The sequence below is a fragment of the Eurosta solidaginis genome, chromosome 3 (genome assembly GCF_040869045.1).
Source record: "Eurosta solidaginis isolate ZX-2024a chromosome 3, ASM4086904v1, whole genome shotgun sequence".
NCBI lineage: Eukaryota > Metazoa > Arthropoda > Insecta > Diptera > Tephritidae > Eurosta > Eurosta solidaginis.
Genome location: NC_090321.1, coordinates 235,962,467 through 235,985,403, shown reverse-complemented (window position 1 = coordinate 235,985,403; position 22,937 = coordinate 235,962,467). Strand labels below are relative to the sequence as shown.

General features: G+C 35.1%; 1 protein-coding gene across 1 annotated transcript; it reads left to right on the top strand.

Moving 5' to 3' along the window:
* Positions 1-4,035: 4,035 nt before the first annotated feature.
* mmm (missing minor mitochondria) lies at positions 4,036-18,737 on the top strand. Its single transcript, XM_067778086.1, has 9 exons — positions 4,036-4,184; positions 4,239-4,382; positions 4,449-5,110; positions 5,190-5,352; positions 7,128-7,318; positions 10,593-11,690; positions 15,653-15,828; positions 17,804-18,003; positions 18,075-18,737. Exons 1-9 carry the CDS (start codon positions 4,036-4,038, stop codon positions 18,691-18,693), a joined length of 3,402 nt encoding a protein of 1,133 aa, XP_067634187.1. The 3' UTR covers positions 18,694-18,737.
* Positions 18,738-22,937: the final 4,200 nt, after the last annotated feature.

Below are 22,937 nucleotides of genomic sequence, written 5' to 3'. Positions count from 1 at the left end.
TTGAACTCAATTTTCAATGCAAAATACAAATTGCTACTTATCTCATTATTGCTTTATTGAATACCTAATCGAGTGAAAAATCCATTCGGTTTTGCTTGGTCCTTCGAATTTTTTTCTCTATGTAAAAAATGACAATCAAAAATAAATTTTTTCAATAATTTACGAAAAATAGAAAAACACGAAAATATTTCAAAATTAAATTTTCGCTGCATTTGCTGCAAAAGATAATATGGCTTTTTCGAAAAAAGCACATATTTGGTTAGGTGCAACATCTATGGCTGCTTTCCATTTTAACTATTTTTATGTAAAAACGAAATTCGAAACGGAATTCGAATTTCGATACTGATTTCAAACATTTTAAGCCTCATAACTTCATTTTTTGCATATAATGAATGCATTAAATATTAATGTAACAACAACGATTACAGCCAAATAAATCCAGTTAAAAGCCTGGTTCAATTTGTGAGCCAGATAATATGTTAATTTATTGCCTTTAGTTTGCAGCGCCGCCTTTAATAAACCTGTTTTTTGCTAAAACAGATACGCTGCTTGGACTGCGAGGACATCTGCTACCACAACTCATGTGTACAATAAAATAAATAAATAATTAAAAAAATGTTCGTAAGTTAAACGGTTTTATTGAAAAGAATACTTACATGAAGTAATAATAATACTAATAGCTGGAAAATAATTAGGTAGGCCCTAGGTACTAGTCATCACACCCCTCATCAATCTAGGGCGTTCATCAGACAATTAAATAAAAGCGTTGGGGGTGTGAAATTTCTAAAAATGTGGGGAGTAGCATAACCTGATTAAGGTTCAGTTTGTCTTACTTATGACTATCAATAGAAATTTGACGCATCCAACGCTTAAATTTAATTGTCTGATCAACGCCCTAGATTGATGAGGAGTATGATGACTAGTACCTAGGGCCTACCTAATTATTTTCTAGCCTTTAGTATTATTATTACTTCATGTAAGTGTTGTTTTCAATAAAACCGTTTAACTAAAATTTTTTTAATTATTTTATTTTCAAGCTTTTAGTCTTTATTTAATGCCTATAATTTTACATTCCATTTAGTTCATTTATTGACTCATTATTGCAAGGACTTTTTCCTGACAATTTGTTAGAACCTAAGTCCTCAATACACAATCCTTTCAAAAATTTTACTCGACTCTGCGACACGTATGCTTGTCCGTTCTCAAACTCCAAAATATTTTGATGTCACACCGGACCGTATGTAATATTTGTTCCAAATATGAGCTAAATCGGACCACAAATACGGGTTTTATGAATATATCGATCCATGCGCCACCTATCGGAGTTTTTTTCTTATTATTGCATTGTCATCGGGTTGTGAACTATATTCCAAGTTTAATGCTTGCAGCTTATCGGGAAGTTACATAAATTTCAATTACAAAGTTCGTGCCGCCCAACCAGCCTGTCAAGTCAACCTTAATAAAACCGTTTAAAAATATCACGACCTCTGCTTCTCAATCAAATACTGTTGCGTGGTCTGCCTGTCAAAACTCATGTGAGACGGTCACATAATGACTACATAATATCCCGAATCCATCTCGAAAATATCCCATAAAAGTCACTTGCCATTAATTTCGTGTGTTCTGAGCGCAACTTGTTATAGAAGTCGATAAATTGTTTTTCTTTAAGAAGTGTGAAAAAAAGCTTCGACCAAAAGTTATCTCCAAATGATAAGGAAAAAGTTTAAAGTCTTTAAATTAAGCCGAAGTGGTCTTGAAATCTTTCCGAGAATATTCTTGAAATGATTATGCTATTATCCTGAAACCTTTCTAATTTTCCAATTTTTTTTATCTCAACAAAAATTCAGATTGGCCTTGGTTAAATAGTCTAAAAATTATAAGGATTTAAAAATAGGCCAATCTTTTTTTCTTATTCGTTCAGAAGATTTTATTGTTAAATTAAGGGTGCTACTGTTAAATTAGGGGTAGTAGTCATCACACTCCTGATCAATCTAGGGCATTGATCATACAATTAAATAAAAGCGTTGGACGCGTAAAAATTTCTATTGATAGTAAAGTAAGACCAACTGAACCATAATCAGGATATGCTACGCCTCACATTTTTAGAATTTTTTTATTTAATTGTATGATCAACGCCCTAGATTGATGAGGAGTATGATGACTAGTACCTGGGAACTACCTAATTATTTTCCAGCTTTTAGTATTATTATTACTTCATGTAAGTATTGTTTTCAGTAAAACCGTTTAATTAAAAATTTTTTTTTATTATTTTATTTTCAAGCTTTTAGTCTTTATTTAATTGCCTATTATTTTTCATTCTATTTAGTTCATTTAGTGACTCATTATTACAAGGACTCTTTCCTGACAATTTGTTACAATCTAAGTCCTCAATACATAACCCTTTCAAAGACTTTACTCGACTCAGCGCCACGTATGCTTGTCTCTCCTCGAACTCCAAAATATTTTGATGTCACTTCTACCGGACTGTATGTAATATTTGTTCCAAATATGAGCCAAATCGGGCTTCATAGGTCGCTTTCTATTCATGTATGTATTATGTGTTCCAAATATGAACCACATCGGACCACAAATACGATTTTTTTAATATTTCGATCCTTGCGCCACCTGGCGGCGTTTTTTGCATATGTTGCTTTCTATTCGTGTATGTATTATGTGTTCCAAATATGAGCTAAATCGGACCACAAATACGTTTATTTTGAATATATCGATCCTTGCGCCACCTAGCGATTTTTTTCATAGTTCGCCTCCTATTCATGTATGAGGGTACAAAAAGCGAGGAGGTTCTTAAGCACCCCAAAGTAAAGTAAATTTTTCCCACAATTTCATTGACGTGGTCCTCACATGACAGCCTAGAATTGATAACGAAACCCAGATTTCTCACTTTATCGACCACCTGAAGCTTTTAAGAACCAAAATAAAGGCGACGGATATCAGAAAGCTGGATCTTATCTTCTTCGCTTTCTCCGGCGACTTATTGTTGCTGTTAATATTTTTTCTTTTCTTCTCAACCCCCACTGCATTCTCTTAACTCCTCTCGCTATTCCCGCTCTCATTTCCTTGCCCTTAATATTTCAGTCCTTTGTTCTCCTGTCTCTAGGTCCTGCTATCATTCCATTTTCCTTCCCATTATCGCTATTCCTAGCCTAATCCATGTCCACCCCGTTCCCCTTTAACTTCTTTGTCTTTCCTTCACCTTTTCCGCCTGGTTTTTACACGAATTTCTGAAGATTAGCAACCAATGCCTTCAGCAGCAACTTCTTAATGGTCTAATCTTAGACTTTCATTACTGGACACTTACTTACTTACTTACTTAATTGGCGCTTAACGGTCTAAACTGTTATGGCCGTCCAACAAGGCGCGCCAGTCCCTCCTTCGCTTCGCCAACCGGCGCCAATTGGTCACACCAAGGGAGTTTAAATCGTTTTCCACCTGGTCCTTCCAACGGAGTGGGGCCGCCCTCTACCTCTGCTTCCATAGGCGGGTTCCGATAGAAATACTTTCTTGGCCGGAGCATCATCTTTCATTCGCATAACATGGCCTAGCCAGCGCAGCCGCTGCGTTTTAATTCGCTGCACTATGTTGATGTCTGCGTATAGCTCGTACAGCTCATCATTAAATCTTCTTCGGTACTCGCCATCGCCAACGCGTAGAGGTCCATAAATCTTTCGAAGAACTTTTCTCTCGAACACTCCCAAAGCCGCTTCATCTGCTGTTGTCATGGTCCATGCTTCTGCCCCATTACTGGACACAGAGAACTGTTATTTGCGAAAGCAAAAAAGGTCGCATCGATTTGTTTAATAAGTTTGATGCCGAAATGTGTGTGTGTTAGCCTAATACTACACTATGACAATATAACTCGGTTGTCATAGCGATCAACAAATAAGTTTTCTTAATATTGACATGGACTTTCATTTAAGATTTTCATTTGGATTTTGCATACAAAAGCGATACAGCAAGAAAAATCTCTGAAAAGTAATTCAATTTAAGCGAATATAAATATTAAAGAACGATATTATGTCCACCGAAGTGGCAGAAAAGAGGCCAACACGTAGAAAACAATCGCGCGTGGCTCAGCCAAAAGCTACCATACAAACCCCACCAGCAGTGGTGCCTGAACAAGAGGACTTAACTCTTGTAGAAGAAGATGGTTCAGATGTACAATTGTAATTCGCTCTATTATTCTTACGGCTGTTAGCTTAAAACTTCACCCTTTACAGATTGAGCGGAGCAGGAAATGTGAGCATTAAGAAATGGCGTGAACCTGATTCGGATGATGATGATAATCCTGAAGCAAAATATGATATTGCGGAAGCATGGCGTAGCCTTTTTCAATTGCAATCGTGTCATCAAATTATGCTTAAGTAAGTTTACATTTACATATACATGCCTGTATTAATCACATTTTGTTATTGTTTTTGTTGTAAAAGCGAAAAAGTGCAGAGCCGCTTACAACTTATGATTGGTTTGAATGTTACACAAGAATTCCCTTGGAAACAAATAAAATATAGAGATTTGTTGGACCAGTTGGATGAAATCGATGAAACTGGCTATTTAGGTCAAGCTTTACAAGAGTTCAATTTAGAAGATCATTTATTACTGGGTTATGCGCCAATACTAATTGAAAATCAAGATGATATACCTGAAGGTGATCCCTTTATTATATTTCTCAATCCTATTGATGCTAAAGCCGCGCTACAAATTATACGAAACATGGAGTTGTACGAACGTTGGCTCATAAACAGGCGTATAATAAAGAAACCACGTCGTTGGGTATCATTGGGTAGTGAGAATGAAGTTAACTTGACAATAGAGCAACATTATGCACCACCATTAGAGGTGGAGGTGCAAAGCGTATATCCATTGAAGATACCCGAGAAGAAGGAATTCTCTTTTCGTAAATCGTCCGATGTACGCGATGGTTATGTGGAACTTTTACCAAGCGAGCTGGTGAAATTCGAAAATATTATGCGTAGACGCGTTACCATCGGCATACAATCAGCGCCAACTTTGATTCATTTAGAACAACAGACGGATCCAACATTTCCAACAAATGCTTGGGCGCAATATCTGTACGAGATAGCTGATGGAGGTTTGTAGGTGTTTTAGTGTTAGACTTAACTCGAATACATGTATGAATTTTAAAATAATTTTTTATTAATTATTAAAAGAGGACTTAGATGAATCATCAGAAGATGAAGCAACACGCGGTTCTACCAGACCACGAAGTCCATCCTCAATGCAAAGCAAGATTACGAAACCACCACCGGAGGTATCCCCTAATATTCGTCTTTTATTGGATACTTTGGAGTTTAATCAAATTGATATGTACCGGTAAGATATTGAAGTATATGGGAAACATGAGTAGAATATTACTCTATGTCGGCTCTCACAAACACCTTTTCTCAGAATTGCCTTGAAGAAACCCCTTTCTCTCACTGTTTCAAAAACGCCCTGTCTCATAGTTATGCTGTGGTTATTTATTCGAACCAGTGCAATTTTTAATAAAGGTTTATGTTGTTTTAAATCTGTTAGCTTTTATAAGCAGTAATTTTTTAGGAAACTTTCACTTGTTTCCTCTTTTTTTGGAACGTGGTACTTTTTTCGAACCAGTAAATTTTGTGAAATTTGTGCATTGCTTATACCATACTTTTTTTAACTGCCATTTTTGGGAAACCGGTGAACTTTTTGGACTTTTCTATTTTTTTGTAACCGGTTACCATTTTGGAACAGGTGAAATTGTTGTAGCTGATTACTTTCAGAATCGCATTTCTCAATAGAGGCGCTTGCTTTTTTAGCACCGATTACTTTTTTGGAACCGCTGACCGTTTTGGAACAGGTGAAATTTTTGAAATAGGCGCATTTTTTAGAACACGTTGCTCTTTTGTAACTGCTCACCGTTTCGGAGTATGGAACTGGTTACTTTTTCGAAAGTTACTTTTCAGGCAGATTTTTTACTAGATCCGGTACCATTTTTTTGGCACCGGTAACCCTTTTGAACTGGCTACTGTGGAAAGTTACATTTCAGAGCCGGTTACTAAGAACCGTCATTTGTTTTGAACGGCTGATTTTTTGGAATTGATTTTATTTTACAGCCGGTTACTTATTTGGAACCGATCATCATTTTAGAAAAAGGTACGTTTTTGGAACCGGTTTCTTTTTTCGAACTGGTAGCTTTAGAAACTTACTTTTCAGAATCCAGCCCCAGTTCGAAAAATTTAACCTGGTCCAAAAATGTCACCTGAAAAACTTGTGTACACTTTAAAACTCACAGTTAGTGAATCCAGCCTCTGGTTACTTTAGAAAGTTTCATCGCAGAGTCTGTTACTTATTTGGAACCGGTCACCATTTCAAAACAGCTGACTTTGAAATCGGTTACTTTTTCGAACTGGTAACTTTGGAAAGTTACATTTCAGAGCCGGTTACTAAGAACCGGCATTTGTTTTGAACGGGTGATTTTTTGGAATCGATTACCATTCCGGAAAAGCTTACGTTTGGAAAAGTTTACTTTTTTTAGGATATTCGAAAGGTTTATTTTTTTGGCATAGGTCAGCTTTTTGAACTGGTATATTTTCATTTCACTTGTTGCTCATTTAGCATTTTATCATATCTAGTAATGTTATCTGCTTGTCTCTATTTTCGGCTTCCCTTACGAAAACAAATCCCTTAATCATAGACCGTTATTTCGTTAATATGAATGATGCTTTTATGAGCGTGTACAACTATATATCTATCCACCCACTTGTCCGCCTATCGGTATATCATCTTAATAACTCATTTTTTAACAATGCCGTCCTTCGCTGATCCATTGTCTGAAGGTCCTACATCTGCATGGTCTTTTCGATAGTCTACTATTTTTCATCTATCCACCCACTTGTCCACCCCATCTTTGCGTCAATCTAAAAGCATATATTTTAATAATAACGTCCCTAATTATATAGTCTTCTGCTTAAAAAAGAATGGTAATAAAAACATGATTTTTAAACGACGAGGTATAAAAACAAACCCAGTTTTGCGATGTTGTCTTAAAATTCTCAACTGGGAATATATATATTCTTTGTTCCTTATGCACTATCACTTTTTCAGCTATTTGCCTTTTCTTCTTTCAGAAATGACTACGCCTACATATGCAATAAGGCTATTGAACATTATAGCACGCCACATTTAGAAGAAACTTTATGCTTTGCTAATATCTCAAAGAGTTATGAACGTTACGTTTGTGGAATCGATTGGTACCCAGCATTATCTGGATTGATTGTAACCTCTTACACGTTTAGTACGGCAGCTACAATTGAAGGGGGTATATAAATATTCTCATTCTCTGCTTGTATTAAATTGTAATATTTAAATAACAGAATGATGCAGAGAGTAGCATAAACCCAATCAGAACAACAAAGTAGTTGAATTAGGGAAAGAAGTAAAAGCAAAATTAAATGGCACATGGTAAGAAAAGACTTTGAAAGAAAGGAAATCGGAAGGGTAAAAAAAAGTAAAAGTAAAAATAGGAAAAGAAAAAGTATAATAAAAAGAAAAATAAGATGAAGGATAGTGATACCGAGGATAAAGATGAGAACGGGGGGACGATGGCACTGAAAATAATTAAGGTAATGTCTGGTTTACTTCTGAGGTATAATGGAGTAATTTCGAGATTTTTCAGTATAATTTTTCAACTTTTCACGGGATACTTACAAGACTATCTCGTAATATTTTGGTCACATCGGTTCACTGGTTGAAATGTGGAATATTTTTGAAGATTGTTTTCGGGATCATTCTGAGACTATTTTTAGCTGTTACGCAATTATTCAGAACATGGGCCTTATTATGTAACTCCATTTGAAAAAAGTTTCATTCGGATTTGAAAAAGAAGGTTGTTGTTTGCTGCTTTGGAATTACATTTCCATTCAAATCGATTAACGTAATAAGGTTCCATTTTCGAAATCGTTCGAGGCCTGTTTCAGGATTAACCGTAGACCACACTCTCGACGTTCGAGGTATTGTTGGAACAACATCTGGATTATGTCATGGATTATTTTAGTACTATCTCCCCTTTCTTTTAACTGTTTCAGGACTATTTGTGAATAACTTGAGACTATTTAAAGAAGTTGTTTTAGGGATCATTTCGGAACATTTTAAGGTTAGGTTGAACTGGCCGGTCTATGAGGACCTCACATAGACTGATTGAGTCCGTAGTGTTGCCAGAAGATTTTTTAACGACCAAAATGAAGAACCCTATTAAAAACCAGGACTTATGTTATAAAATAACTCCGTCCTTTTGGCAAATAATAGAAGCTTTGTAGGATTTAAGCCACTTGCTTTGACAGTATTACTCCTAATAGCTGGAGTCTTAGCCGACCCGCACTTTCTACATCTGCTATAACTGACCAAGCTTAATTTATAGGCATGTGACGCCAGAAGGCAGTGTCCAGTCAGAATGCTCGTCATGACTCTAAAGTCCTCCCTTTTTAATGATAGAAGCAACTTTCTTAGTCTAAGGTTGTAGATCTACACATGATCTTCGACACTTTACAACCCCGTGCTTGAACCCACGCCTTTCCCGCTCGCCTTCTCTCAATCTCGCCCAATCTTACTCGGACGTCTACTTCAAGCGATGCGGAATAATCGCCGCTTGGCTGTCTATATAAAAGGTAACACGGTTGCAGTTTAAGTTATTCTCTTCCAGTGTTCCTACTGCTTTGGTTACGGCCAATATTTCCGCTTGGAAAACGCTACGGTAATCTGGTAGCTTGTAGGATCTGTTTATTTCCGGATCAGCACAGTATACCGCAGACTCTACTCCTTCCACTTTTTTCGAACCATCTGTGTACGCATGTATCACATCGTCCGCCATTTGAGCACCCTTCCGCCAACCATCCACCTCTATTGAAGCCTTCCTCGAAGCGCAGATAGGGAATCAGGTAGTCTGTTCGTCTTGTGATTGATGACACTATACTACTATGGCCTTATGGTCGGCGCTCAACCTGCCCGAGGCACCGAGCCTGTTTGTAGTTGTTAACGCTATGTTTTTTGCTACCAGGTATATAGGTGGAATGTGCAGAATGGCATACAGTGCAGCCGTCGGGGTTGTTTTAGGGCTCCCGTAATGCTAAGCGTTGGTAGTCTGCATACCCCCTCTAATTTTTTGAGGAACATAATAAAATTAGTTTCAAAAAAGACTAGAGTTTATTTTGGAGATTATTGTATTGATCAGTTCGTGACAGTTTTAGGATAAATGCCGGAACTATTTCGCAATAATCTTTTGATAATTTCACAACAGTCTCTGAAATATTTGCGGATTGTGTTTGAGAGTATATCGAAACCATTTCGAATTTGTATGTAAATTATTTTTCTCTCCTGGAAATAAATTGTTTTCAAATTGATATAAATGCTTTGATATAAGATTTTTTTGGAATATGTTCGGGATTGCTTTCGGAATAATTTCAAATTCATTTCAGCAGTATTTCAAGACTATTCGGATACTTCATCTTGGGATTGGTTTGGGAATGACTTCTGGTTTGCTTTCGGGATCATTTCGAGATCGAGATATTATAGAATAATTTCGAAACTCATTCACAAAAGCTTCAGGATAATTCAAGGGGTATTTCAGGAGTGTTTTGAACTGTTCCGGTATTTTGTTCGGATACTTAGAGAAATACTTATGGATTATTTTAAGGATTATTTTGGGACTAAGGTCGTACCATTCTTGGGCCCACCTCTTGACCATCTTATTATAATTTTGGAATGTTTAAAGATAGCATAGGAATTGGTTAAGGGATCATTTAGGTGCTTCGTCTACCATAACAGGACTATTCGGATTGTTTCAAGTTTTTTTTGGGATTATCATAGACATCTTGAAAGTTTTAGGATGTTTGCTAGAACTATTTCGGTCCTATCTCCGGACAATCTATGGAACATCTGGGATTGTTTGTATATTCTTATTCTACCCTAGAGTCAGTTTTTTTTTTCAATTGACGTAAATCCAGATTTATTTGATTGAGATACTAATATTTGCGGCCGCCGTAGTGTGGTGATAGCGTGCTTCGCACCCACACCGAGTGTCCTGGGTTCAACTCCAGGGCAAAGTTAGACCAAAAATTTAGGAACAAGTTTTTTCAATAAGCAAAATGTTTTTCTAATCGGCGTCACCCCTAGAAAGTAATTTGGCAAACACGCCGAGTGTATTTCTGCCACGAAGAGCTTCTCAGTGAAAATTCATTTGTCTTTCAGATGCCGTCCCGCCAATTGGTAGGGAAAATTAAAAAGAGCATTAAGCAAATTGAAAGACGAGCTCCGCCTAAACCCTTTCGGAGTTAAATCGCGTCAAGTATTTTTTTTTTTAAATTATATTTGGTTAATGAGCATATATGTATATGAATGGGGTTCCTATAAATTTTGGATTTATATAAACATTTTTTCTTAAACGAAAAAAGTTTTAATTAGAATAGAAAGAAAAAATTTCGACAACTGCCAAAGCTCGTTAAGGTAAGCTAAATCCAAATTATTAATTATACAGTTCCATTTTGGCTAAGAGCAACTACATTCTTCTACGAAGACTAAAAAAAAATTGCAAATTTCAGTATCCGAACGTGTCGACATGGTTCAGCGCGCTGTATTGCAACCCAATCCGATACTAATGTGGAGCTTTGCAGATAATTTGAATTATAAATTAGAATTCGAATCTCCCCAAGAAGTAACCGTGCTATCCTTCTGTCCTCACGATCCCAACCTTTTATTTGGTGGTGGCAGGAATGGCCAACTAATTGCATGGGATCTTCAAGGACGCGCCGAAAAATTTGACACAGAAGAAATTCTAACAGCAGCACAAACTAAATATCGTGTAATGATGGCCGATTTCCTCAGATGGACAATACTCATAAACGAAGATGCTGTTGTACCACCAGCTATGATTTCAGCTTTAGAGGTTTCACAAAAATCGGCTATTACAGGCATTTATTGGTTGGGAGAGCAGTTTTATGTGAATTCCTTTGGTAAAGCAATGACCGATCCAAATAAAGAAAATATACATAAATTTTTTCTAACTTGCTCTATCGATGGCACAATTGCATTTTGGAATTTGGACACAATAAATGATAAGAAACTGCAAGCTACAACTATTCGCCACGATCAACCAAAGGCTCTAACACAAAACGAATCGATTTATAAAAATAAAGTTTTAAAACCAATTTTCAGCCTTGTATTTAATGAGCCAATCACATCGCTATATTGCGATTCTTCGGTATTTATTTGTAAAGTTTTAGATAATCAGGCAAGACTGTCGAAAGGGAATAATTTTCCAACTGTACTTGAAGCGAAAAATCCCAAAACTATCAGACAATCAGCTATAATGTCAACATTTTATGGACGTATTGAACGTTTCAATTGGTCTGGTGCATATGCTGATATCGAGTGCAGTGAAAGTATTACGAAATCAATACCTTTTGCTCGTGTGCATGATGGACCAGTGGTTGCATTGAAAAAAAATCCATTTTATCCAGTTGTATTTGTTTCGATTGGTCGCACAATTTTTGCAGTATGGATGGAACATTTTAACTATACACCAATATTTTGGCGTAAACGTGCTACGGATTTGACGGCGGTTGCTTGGAGTAAGGCGAGACCTGGTGTTTTGTTTCTCACACGTATAGATGGAAATATGGAGGTGTGGGATATTTTATGTAAGTTTTATTCGGAAACAATGTCTATAAACAATTCGCTTAAGGTGTGAGTTTTAAGCTAAATTTCCGTCGCATTTTTTTTTTTTAATTCCAACGCCTGTTGTTTTTGTAGCTGCTAAATACACTTCCGAAGGTTTGAAGAGGTACTAGCTGACCTACAGTGCGAAGAATTTGTTTCGTCCCATGAAGGCCAGATATCACGTCATCCCTTAACAAAATATGATGGTGTGAGGTTACGTTGCCCGTTAGACGTTACACTGATTGGATAAAACAAGAGCATACATAACATAAAGAGCATATATAACAAGAGACGTCAGTTCGTATATTTGATATCAAACACTCGCTACAAGAGATTGGGGTTTCTGACAGTTGCCTCTCACTCTTCATTTTAATTTTCGCCGCACATGTCGAAACACCAGAGCAGTGTTGCCAGAACTTCTTTGCAGAAAAAACGCTATATGGACAAAAATTAAAGGCTAAAAGAAGCTAAATAAATTTTTTTAAAGCTAAGAATAAAAGCTAAAAGTTAAAGGCAACTTTTCAAGCATTTTACTCATTTTTTTTTCCATAAAAACCATACCAGCTCTGCAAAAAATGCGATTAGTCTAGGATGAAGCAGTCAAACTACCTAGCACATTTCTTTTGAATGTAGTGTACGAATGCAGTGAAAATATTTGTCGATTAGTGAAAGCAAAATAGTAAAGGAAACAGTTACTGAAAATGCAAAAATTCAAAATTTGCGTTTATTTTATACTGTTTCTCCTACATTTCTTTAAATAAAACCTACAATTGTGCATCGTTGCAAGCACACACATTTTCTCAGTTCAATGACGTAAAAATACATGGAAGAATAAACAGATGGAAAGTTATATGACAGTAGATGTCTCCGCTTATTAAAAGGGGTTTTTGGAACTCAACTCCGGATTTTGAGGGCGTATTTGAAAATTCAAGTATACAGAACTAGACCTAAAACTTGAGGTATATCTCGAAAATAATATATTTTCAATGTCATATAGTGTTAATAATTCAGTTAACATTGTAACGTCCGTTAATCTACGAGCTAATGACTAAAATCTATTTTTGTTAATCGATCGAAATATCTAACCACCAAAACAAGACATCACGTTCTGACAAGTCCGTTATTTTATTAACTATCACCAAAATATGTTTTTTGTAAAATCCGACATTACTCTTTTATGTGCCGGAATTGCTTTTGTTCTGCTACAATTAAATGATTGAATGATTTTTGAATCTGTACAGTAGTGAAAAGGAACAATTTAAGACGGGACTGTTTTCGGCTGTGCCGAAGACTTCATACCTTTCATGAATGGGGCTGAACATTAATCTCCAAATAATCGGATGTATAAGATAAGAAATATATAGTGAACAGATGTACATACCTAAACGATTTTTAAGATAAATATAAAACAAACAAGTAAGGACGGGACTCTCTTCGGCTGTGCCGAAGACTTCATACCTTTCATGAATGGGGCTGAACAGTAATCTCCAAATAATCGGTAAGATAGGAAATATATAGTGAACAGATGTACATACCTAAACGATTTTTAAGATAAATATAAAATAAAAAATCGGTGGGTACTTTGTGTGAGGATGCCAAGTTTTAGGTTTTTTGTGGTCTGCGTATAAAAACTATGACTACAAATCACGTATTTCAACAATATATGACGTAAACGTAACTATTTGATGAAATTTGAAGCTTCTAGCCTTAAAAAAGGGGCAAAAATGACAATTTATAAGGGGTATATAATATATATACCACCGACCTCTATGATTTTTTCAGACAACAATATATGCTATATAAGTAAGCATTTGGTGAAATTTGAAGCTTCTAGCAGTTAAAACGGGGCAGAAATCGCAAAAAAATATATATATATTCTATATATTTTTGTACTATATATACCATCATATATATATTATATATATCACCGATCTCTATGATTTTTTTACACAACAACATATACTATATACGTAAGAAATCGGTGAAATTTGAAGCTTATAGCTGTTAAAATGAGGTAGAAATTGCCAAAAGTTTCGTATCTGAACAATCGGTTGTATGATGATACCATATATAAAACCGATCTCTATGATTTTTCAGACAACAGTATATGCTATATACGTAAGCATTCGTTGAAAGTTGAAGCCTCTAGCTCTTAAAATTGGGCAGTAATTACGAAAAGATTCTTATCTGAACAATCGGTTGTGGGAGATATATATTATATATACGACCGATCTCATCAATTTTTTCAGACAGCAATATGTGCAATATGCGAAAGTATATGGTGAAGTTTGAAACTGCAATCTGTTAAATTGAGGAAGATATGACAAAAATCCTCTTTTTATGAAAAATCGGTTGTATGGAGGATATATGCTATAGCGGTCCGATCCGGCCGGTTCCGACAAATGTCTAATCGGGAACCCAAATACACCTGCTCACAAAATTTTATCAAGATATCTCAAAAATTGAGGGACTGGTTTGCATACAAACAGACATACGGACAGACGGACATGGCTAAATTAACTCAGCTCTCCATCCTGAATATTTCGGTATACTTAATGGTGGGTCTATCTATTTTCCTTTAAGGACTTACAATTTTGGGTTTCGTGCCGAAATTAATATACCATTTCATTTTCATGAAAGGTATAAAAAATATCAAAATCGTCGCTACTTGCTTAAAAAGCACCAAAATTGACAAAAAGTTACCAGCGCACAAAACAGAGTCCGAAGTGGCAACCGTGCTTTTCGCTGTGTTTTTGCGAACAGCCATAAAAAGAAATGTCAGTGACCCCAATCTAAATCAGCGAGTAGTTTGGGTTCGAAGCAAACATGTTAAGTGATGTCTTTTGTTGATTTCTCCTCTTTTGTATACTGTCACCATTTGATCGTCTAATATTAGCCGTGTTCTTTTTTACACGCGTATACGTTTCGTTTGCGTGTGCAAAAAAAAAACGCGTATCCTCGCCTAGATAATGCTTAGGAGACCCATCTAGCGGCAGTGGTTAAACAACTAGCTACAGCACAGGGTGTACCGAAAAGCGGAGACACAATCCTTTGTTGTATTTCTGTGTATAACATATACATAGCTGAATCAGTTGTGATAAATAGTGGACGCGCATAGAATACATAGAATTAGTGCCGAGGGTGAAACATAGACACATATTTCAGTTACATCTGAGTATAATGCGTATTGAAATTTAATAGTACTAATTTTATGCGTAGCAATTTCAGAGGTGTATTTAAAGTTTGTCGCTTAGCAGTCCATATAAAGTTTAAGCGTAAACGTATATACATAGATGTGAAAAAAACAGAGCTATTGTATAATTAGATAACATAGTATAATGATGTGAAGTCATAATGCACTTACCTTGTAATGACTATGTCAAATCTAGTGCTTTCTTTGGGTCCTGGGTGCTAGTTTTATGTCAAGTTATATTGCACATAAATTGTGTTGACTTAGTCCAATGTTGTCTTATGTTACTGTGGTATTATGTACTCTGGATCGTGTGTAGATGATGTGAAGTTCCTCGAAAATAACGCACATTGTATTTGTGCATTAATGAACAGAGTGAGACTATATTAAATGGCAAATGCATTTGATCCAAGAATAATTAAAAGTTAATAGCAATGATCTGGTGAAGATGTGATATTTTACGATTGACATTTATTTGGTATTTGCATTAGTTTTAATTTAAAACAAAACTAAGTTATCAAATAACATGTGTTTTAAAAGATCAAATGAATGTGTGACATCACTGATAATGTATGATTCGCCAACAAGTGTTGTGAGGTCATATAGAAATATTGCAATTTTGTTTGTGGTAACTCCATAAAGCAAACATTGTGCAAAAAACAACAACTAAAATTTCTTGATCACATCCGCCAATTACATATCGCTTGCGTGATCCTTTATTATTTCAATTAATTATTTAATGATTTTTTTCAGCACGTGATGACGATGCCTGCTACAATAATATAATAGGTGGTGGTATTATATCGGCTGTATCTGAGCATCGACTGGCAGAGCCCGTAAAATTGCTGGGTATTGGTGATTATAATAGCAGTTTTCGCATGATGAAGTTGCCAAAAAGTTTTTATACTCCTGAACCCGGAGAGCTAGAGGTGGGTAGTTGGAAGCTTAACTTCTAGAGTATGTCGTGCTTTAGCGTTTAATGAAAAGTGGAATAAAAAATTGAGGATGGAAGGTGTAGACTGAGATTATCAGGCTTGTTCTGAATTCCGACTCGTTTTGGAAAGTAAAACGAGGCTGATTCCGAGTCGACTCCTTTTTGGTATTCTCAATTCCGATTGAAACAAATCGATTCGAAGTCGATTTCGAATCGTTTTCATTTCGAGTCGATAATCAAGCGAAACAGCTGCTTTTATTTATTTTGGGTTTAATTAAATTAAAATTGTGAAAAAATTTTGAACAAAATGCCAGCACCAATGGTTTTCGGAAATGCAGAGGCAAGAAGACGTGCAATTGTGCATAAAAATCGTAAAAATCTATCGATCAAAATTGAGAACACGTCGGTTTCATTTCGACCAGAATCGCTTTGTTTAGCTTGAAAAATTTTTGATAGGAATTTTCAAATTAAGATTTGTTATACTAAATGAACAAATAGTCCAGCAAAAAGTTGTTATATATTTTCCAAATAAAATGAATAATTTAATAAAACTTATTTGTGGGAACAATAATGTAATTATCTATGCTTAATAGGCTAATTACTTTCGATTCCGACTGCTCAGAGGCAAAACTTTTCAAATCGACCAAGTCTGGTCGGAATCGATATTCAGAACACCAATCCATTTCGATTCCGAATAAATTGGTCGGAATCGAAATCCAGAACAGGCCCGAATACTTTTCAAAACCGATAATTTTTGGTCGGAATCGAAATTGAGAACACCAATCCATTTCGATTCCGAAAAAATTGATCGGAATCGGAATTCAGAACAGGCCTGTATAACTCTTTCTTGAACTTTTTGAACTCAATGTAGTTGGACATAAAGATGAGTTAACAAGTGAACATAAATCAAATCAGAAAACCAAATTCGATTAAATAGACGAGCTGGGAAATTGAAAATAGTTAGGGCAAGTGGAAGCAAAAGGAAAAATAAAAGAAAGTGGACGAGGTGAATAAGACGGATAAGACTATGAAGATGAAAGTTAGAAGGATTGTTATGTTGACGATTTATGAGGACGATGTGATGATAATCAAGACGAAGGTGGTGATAATGACAAAGGGGGGACGAATACAATAGGAGAGAATAAAGACAGACACGTTCTAAAGTAGGGCCACGACAATCACTGTTAAGCCTTACGGATATGATTAAGATTACGGATATGATGACGTTGCAGTGAGAAATAATTGTTAGGTTTAATAACTTTCAGAATTTATCTTACGGTTCTGGCTACGCTGACTTTTGCATTTAACTTCACGGTTTCATCAACAGTAGCCGTTTTGTTTGTTTGAAGTTACGTATTTAGTAGAGGCCATGATTATGGCATAAGCTACGGATATTGTAATGGTTTTGTTTACATAATTACTTAGTAAAGCTCATGGGCACAGTAAAAGTTATAGTTAGGGTTACTATTACGGTTACAGAAATTGTTATGGTAACGCGTATTATAACATTCCAGTTACGTTCTTGTGACTGGTTATAACTATGGTAAAGGTTAAAGTTGCTTTTAAAGTTAAGGTAGCGGCTACGGTTACCGTTTAGGTTTTAATTATGGGTTTATTTATTATAAAAGCTTTAATGATTTTGTTTATAGTTGTAGTTACTATTGCGGGTACGGGCAATGTTGCAATTACTGTTAGGGCTACTGTTGAATTTACAGTTATGATTACAACAATGGTAACGATTACAGTTGAAATTAGAGTTTCAGTTACAGTTACAGTTCTGGTGACAGTTACAGTCATAGTTAACGTAACAGTTACCGTTACAGTTACAGTCACAATAACAGTTATAGTTACAGTTTTATATTACGGTTATGAGAACGGTTACTTTTACATCTATTTCCACATTTTCGATTTGCGAGTATTTCGCCGCCGCGTTATTCAACTTATAAAAATTATGTTTTACTCATGTTTAGAGAGTCAAAGAGTACTTCAGAAAAGAAGAGAATCGCAAAAAATCAATCCAAATATGGGAACATCAGTATTATGAAAATAATCGTGATATAATTGAAGCAAAGCGTCATGCGGAAATCGATGCTAGAAAAGAGTTGGAACGCCTTGAAAAGGAACACGCATTGAGCGCAACACGTAAAGCTACCAAAGAAGATGATAAAAGGTATCAACAAACATCTACCACGCAAAACTTATTTAAATCTAATTTGCATTTACCTATTTCATCTACTCAAGGGATGAGTTCAGAAATCTATCTTACACTGAACGCATGAAACGTAAATGGGACGAACTAAACTTAAATCGTTTACTTTCAATATTAATGTCACGCAAACGTGTGGACGAGGAAAAATTGGAACGCGATACCAGACTTGAGAAAAAGCATTTAGCTTACGAGGCGGCAAAGAAACAATCACTGATACGCATGCAACAGCGTATCGGTGAAGAGGTAGCAGCTGTACGCTCAAGAATCTTACCACATGAGAAAGTCGACTTGCAACGTGTCGATATGATACTCTCATCCGTATGTGATCTCATGCAAACAGTTGACAATTATAAGCAAACTGAAATAGAAGCAAATGAAATTGTGAATAATTTTGATACATTTGATAATTTGAACTATATCGAATTTCTATATCGCGGCGATCATCGTCGACGTTTATTAAATAAATCGATGGGTGGCAATACGGAGCGGCTTTATTGGTATGAATGCATACAAGATGAAGATTTGATGGATGAATGCAATTGGAGTTATGATGGGTTTTTCGGACCACAAACTTCTCAACATGTAACTAATTTGAGTGAAAATTTGACAATTGATGAGTCCGTCATTGATTCCGATGCGAAATCAATGTAACTACATGTTTAAAATATTTGCAATAAATACTAATATCAAAGAATGCACTTTGCTTCTCCGTTGATTGATCTGGAAAGTTTGGTTAAACAGAATAACGTTTGAGAGAGGCACACAGGTTGTTGTGAAGTTGTGGTTTTGAACAAAAAATAAAGCCGACATGAATGTTCACATTGGAACATAAAACAATGATAGGTTTTGAGACAAGAATATATAAAAAAAGAGTTTTCGTGTTATAAAAAAATTTGTCCTCTTGGCAAGTACGACAAGATTTCTAGGACCTATGTCACTTGCTGCTTCTTGATCTGACAGCTGTTTCACTCCTAAGAGGTGGAATATTAGCCTGGCAACCAGCACAAAATATCTCTTGCTTAGAGTAGGTAAATAATTGTATGTGCTTAGAGTTTTAATATTTAAGTGTGTTTTTCTTATTTCCCTCTTGCTTTTTGTTTGTTGTTTTACACAATTTCACATTTCTGTCTCTGAGCTGTGTTTTTTTTTTCATTTTCCGAATGGCTGCCTTTTATCGCTTCCTTTTACTTCTGTACTTACCTTTTCTTGGAACTTGTTCCATTCTAAATAAATACAATAAAAATCTCACGTCAATGAATTGTTTTGAAATTAGCAATATATTACAGAATACCCACTCAGGATATAGGTGATAAATTTTCAATTTCCCTACAAATCAATGCAATTTATTACTCTGTATTATATTGTATGAATTGAACAAAAGGAATAATCATAATAATAACTTTGAATCAAAAGTTTTAATGATCAAAAACTGAATATAGCTTTTAATCATATTTTGGAATAATATTTCAATCAAATATGTTTACTTTAGGTTATATGGGAACATAATTTTTCATTCAGCTTTCTGAACTTTTCTGACTAACTTCGTATACTTGGTAAAATTTTACTTTTCATTGAAAATCTTATTTTTTTCATATACACACATTTTTGCAATCATGACGTTGAGAAAAAATATATAGGAATTTTATTATTTATGCAAAAGATATTCTTCAAGACAAGAAATAATGTAAATGCTGCTCGTAACCGAATATGTCCCCAATTATTTCTCCACCTTCGGCTTCCCAGAAAATACATAATGGTTGGACACTACAAAGGTTGTGAACTACGTGAACCCCAGGTAAATGAAACTCTCTTGACATACCTGAACATGGCTTCAACATCCCGTACCATATCGTATTTTAGAATATTGACGATCATAACTGATACTGGATGTTGTAGTCCCAGGTGTATATCGGTCAAGTTTGTTTGCGAATTACCTTTGGTTCGAATAGCTCACTTCCGCATGCTTCCTTCCCCTGATGAAATATGATTATCATGCAGTATCTATTTTGTAAGAGATACGAAGCATAAATGCATGATAATCGTATTCGAAAATGAGTTAAAAATCTCCAACCAAAACAATTGAAATATGTCGACGAATTTGATCAGAAAATGACTGTGAAAAGCGAAAAGCAGTCAAATATTACTCTAAAACAATTAAAAATCATTTTTACAATGATATCAAATATGAATAAAAGCTGTTTCGAAATATGAATCATAAACAATTATTCAATAATAATCACATTTAGGCATATATGTAATACTCCTATATTGCTAATAGAAAATGCTCGCAATGTGTTTTGAATTCGAAATCAAAACAAGACAGCCTATAACATTTATGTGGTTTTAGCAGCATAAGTGTGACAAGAAAACATTTAAATTTAGGTTCATTCGATTATTGAAAACAAAAACAAAAACGTTTAAACAGATATATATCGGCACTCTCATGTTTGGGAATGTACAATATTGTAGCAATATAGGAGTATTACATATCGTTAGCTTAATGTGAAAATGTGATAAGTCAACTTTTACCAATTTTGCAGGAGACGAAAAAAAATTAATAACTTTTGAAATAACCTTATTTTTTCAAAACTGTGATTGAGGACACCTTAATTTCAATGCTTTTGAGTGTAGAAGCTTTGAAAAAGATAAACAAAAATCATGTATGCCAACCCAGTAGCTATTTTATGACTTAGCACACATTTTTTCTCCTGACATAGCAAGTTTTACTCAATATGTTTTCCCATCAGTCCTCACCTTTAATGATTGAAATAAAACACTAAAACTATTTATTTCACAAAAAATACTATTTATTTGTCAACTATTTCAAACGGTTCTGATCTGGACTCTTTTGCCGGATGGTGCACAGAAAATAATTTATTTTTAAGTTCAAACAAATGCTGTGCTGTGTGTGTCTTATTCCATAAAGACAACTGCCACATACTTTATCTACAAATTAAATGCTAAATCTCTTAATCGTTGTGAAAAGAGTAAAGACTTGGGTTTAATTTTTTACTCCAAATTCTCTTTTTCTAGTCACATTGACTTCATTGTTTCAAAATTTGTTGCAAAGGTTGGGTTCAGTAGACGTAACACCAGTGACTTTAAGGACCCTATGACGTTGGAGGCACTTTGTATATCCTCGGTCAGAAGTGGTCTTGAATATTGCTCAATAATATGGAATCATTTCTATGAATCTAACTCCTATAAAATTGAGAAAGTTCAACAAATTTTTACAAAAATTGCTTTACGTATGCTTCACTGGCCAGACGGCCTCCCATCATATACCAGCAGGCACAAATTGCTTGGCCTTCAGGCTTTGCTCGACAGAATAACTTTTGTCTCACTCGTGCTTGCCTATAATGTAATAAACGTTAGCACGAATTGCTCTGATTTATCTAATTGGTTCATTCCATATATTCCAATGCATGATCTTCGGCATAATAGATTATTTATCTAAATAACTAATAAAACGAATTATGCTATGAATGAACCTATAACTAGGACTATACATCTAGAAAATCGATTCAGTAGTGTTTTCAATTTTAATAACAGCTTATATAAGATTAAGCTTGAATTGTTTTCTATTTTTAACTAGTCAGTAACAAAGCATGTAGTTATCGAAATGTATGAATTGAAGTAGATTATGGTCAGCGCAAAGCATTTACCAACACCAAAGTTGTGTCTCAATTGGGTGAATCCAATTTCAAGATGTTATGTAGGCAACCCTCTCAAGGGGTTCCCAGCGCAATATATAGCTTCTTCAACCCAATTGCCAACCTCACCTACCCGTGGGGAATTCTGTTCCATTGGAAGCCGAGGCTCTGGCTCTGGGGAGGACGGGATGGCCTAGAAGGTTTAATGTGTCCGTTCCCGAGATGGTCGGACTAGTACCTAAATAGTGCTTTGTTATCGGAACGTACCGGATGTATATGCGACAAAGGACGATCAACATCGGCCCAAAGCCTTCGGGGAGTGTCTTTATCGTTAATACAACAAAGTGTGTACTTTTAGACTGAATGAATTAAATAAGTAAATAAAATGCGCGCACAAAGAAATGAATAGTAATTCAGATTGATATTATTGACTGGTTGACTTAGCACATTTACATTGCAAACAACACGTAAAAATGAAAAACTAAAATATTTCTTTCTTGTGATCGATTTATTTTGAATTCAGTTTTAAAACTGCATTAAAATACAATTTTTCAAAAAAAAGTGACTTAGCACATTTTCTCATTAAGCTAACGATATATGCAGTTAGGGTACATTTTTCTCCCGACAGGGTGCTTCAAAAAAATTCGTCAAAATCGAAAATTTTTAGAAAAATTCAAAAACAAAATCTTTTTAGTAAAAAATAAAAAAATAAAATGAGATTTGTCTTATAATGACGTATTTAAGCATTAAATAAGATAAACTAATGATTTTGATAAGATAGCGTGGCACTGCCCACTTATAATAAAAAGTTGTATCTAAGTAGTCACGTAATCAATAACTACCAAAATCGATAGACGTATTGTTTCTTTTAAATGGCAATACTCTTATAAAACTGAAATTTTGTTGGTGCCACAATAACAAGGTGCCTCAAAATTCATCGTAAAATTTTACATGTTTTTTTTTTTTTTAATTTACAAGCCAAATATGTATTTTATTAATAACTAAAAGTTATTGAAAGTGGTTCAATGAAATTTTATTTGAGCTAAAGATTTAACAGCCAACGAATTGTGGAAAAGGGGAGTGGCACTGCCCATTTATGCTAAAAAGTTTGATCTTAGTAACCGCTTTACCAATTTGTACCAAACTCGACAGACGTATTGATTTCTATAAAAATTTAATACTCGTTTGAAGGCGAAATGCCTAAGCTTTAAAATAAATTTGATAAACGTTAGAGAAATGCAA

What these genes read in the sequence shown, in the direction of transcription:
- mmm (XM_067778086.1), top strand. Translation starts at nt 4,036, where the DNA reads ATGTCCACCGAAGTGGCAGAAAAGAGGCCAACACGTAGAAAACAATCG. An exon ending in GATGGTTCAGATGTACAATT is followed by an intron (nt 4,185 to 4,238) that starts GTAATTCGCTCT and finishes CACCCTTTACAG; the next exon opens with ATTGAGCGGAGCAGGAAATG. An exon ending in AATCAAATTGATATGTACCG is followed by an intron (nt 5,353 to 7,127) that starts GTAAGATATTGA and finishes TTCTTCTTTCAG; the next exon opens with AAATGACTACGCCTACATAT.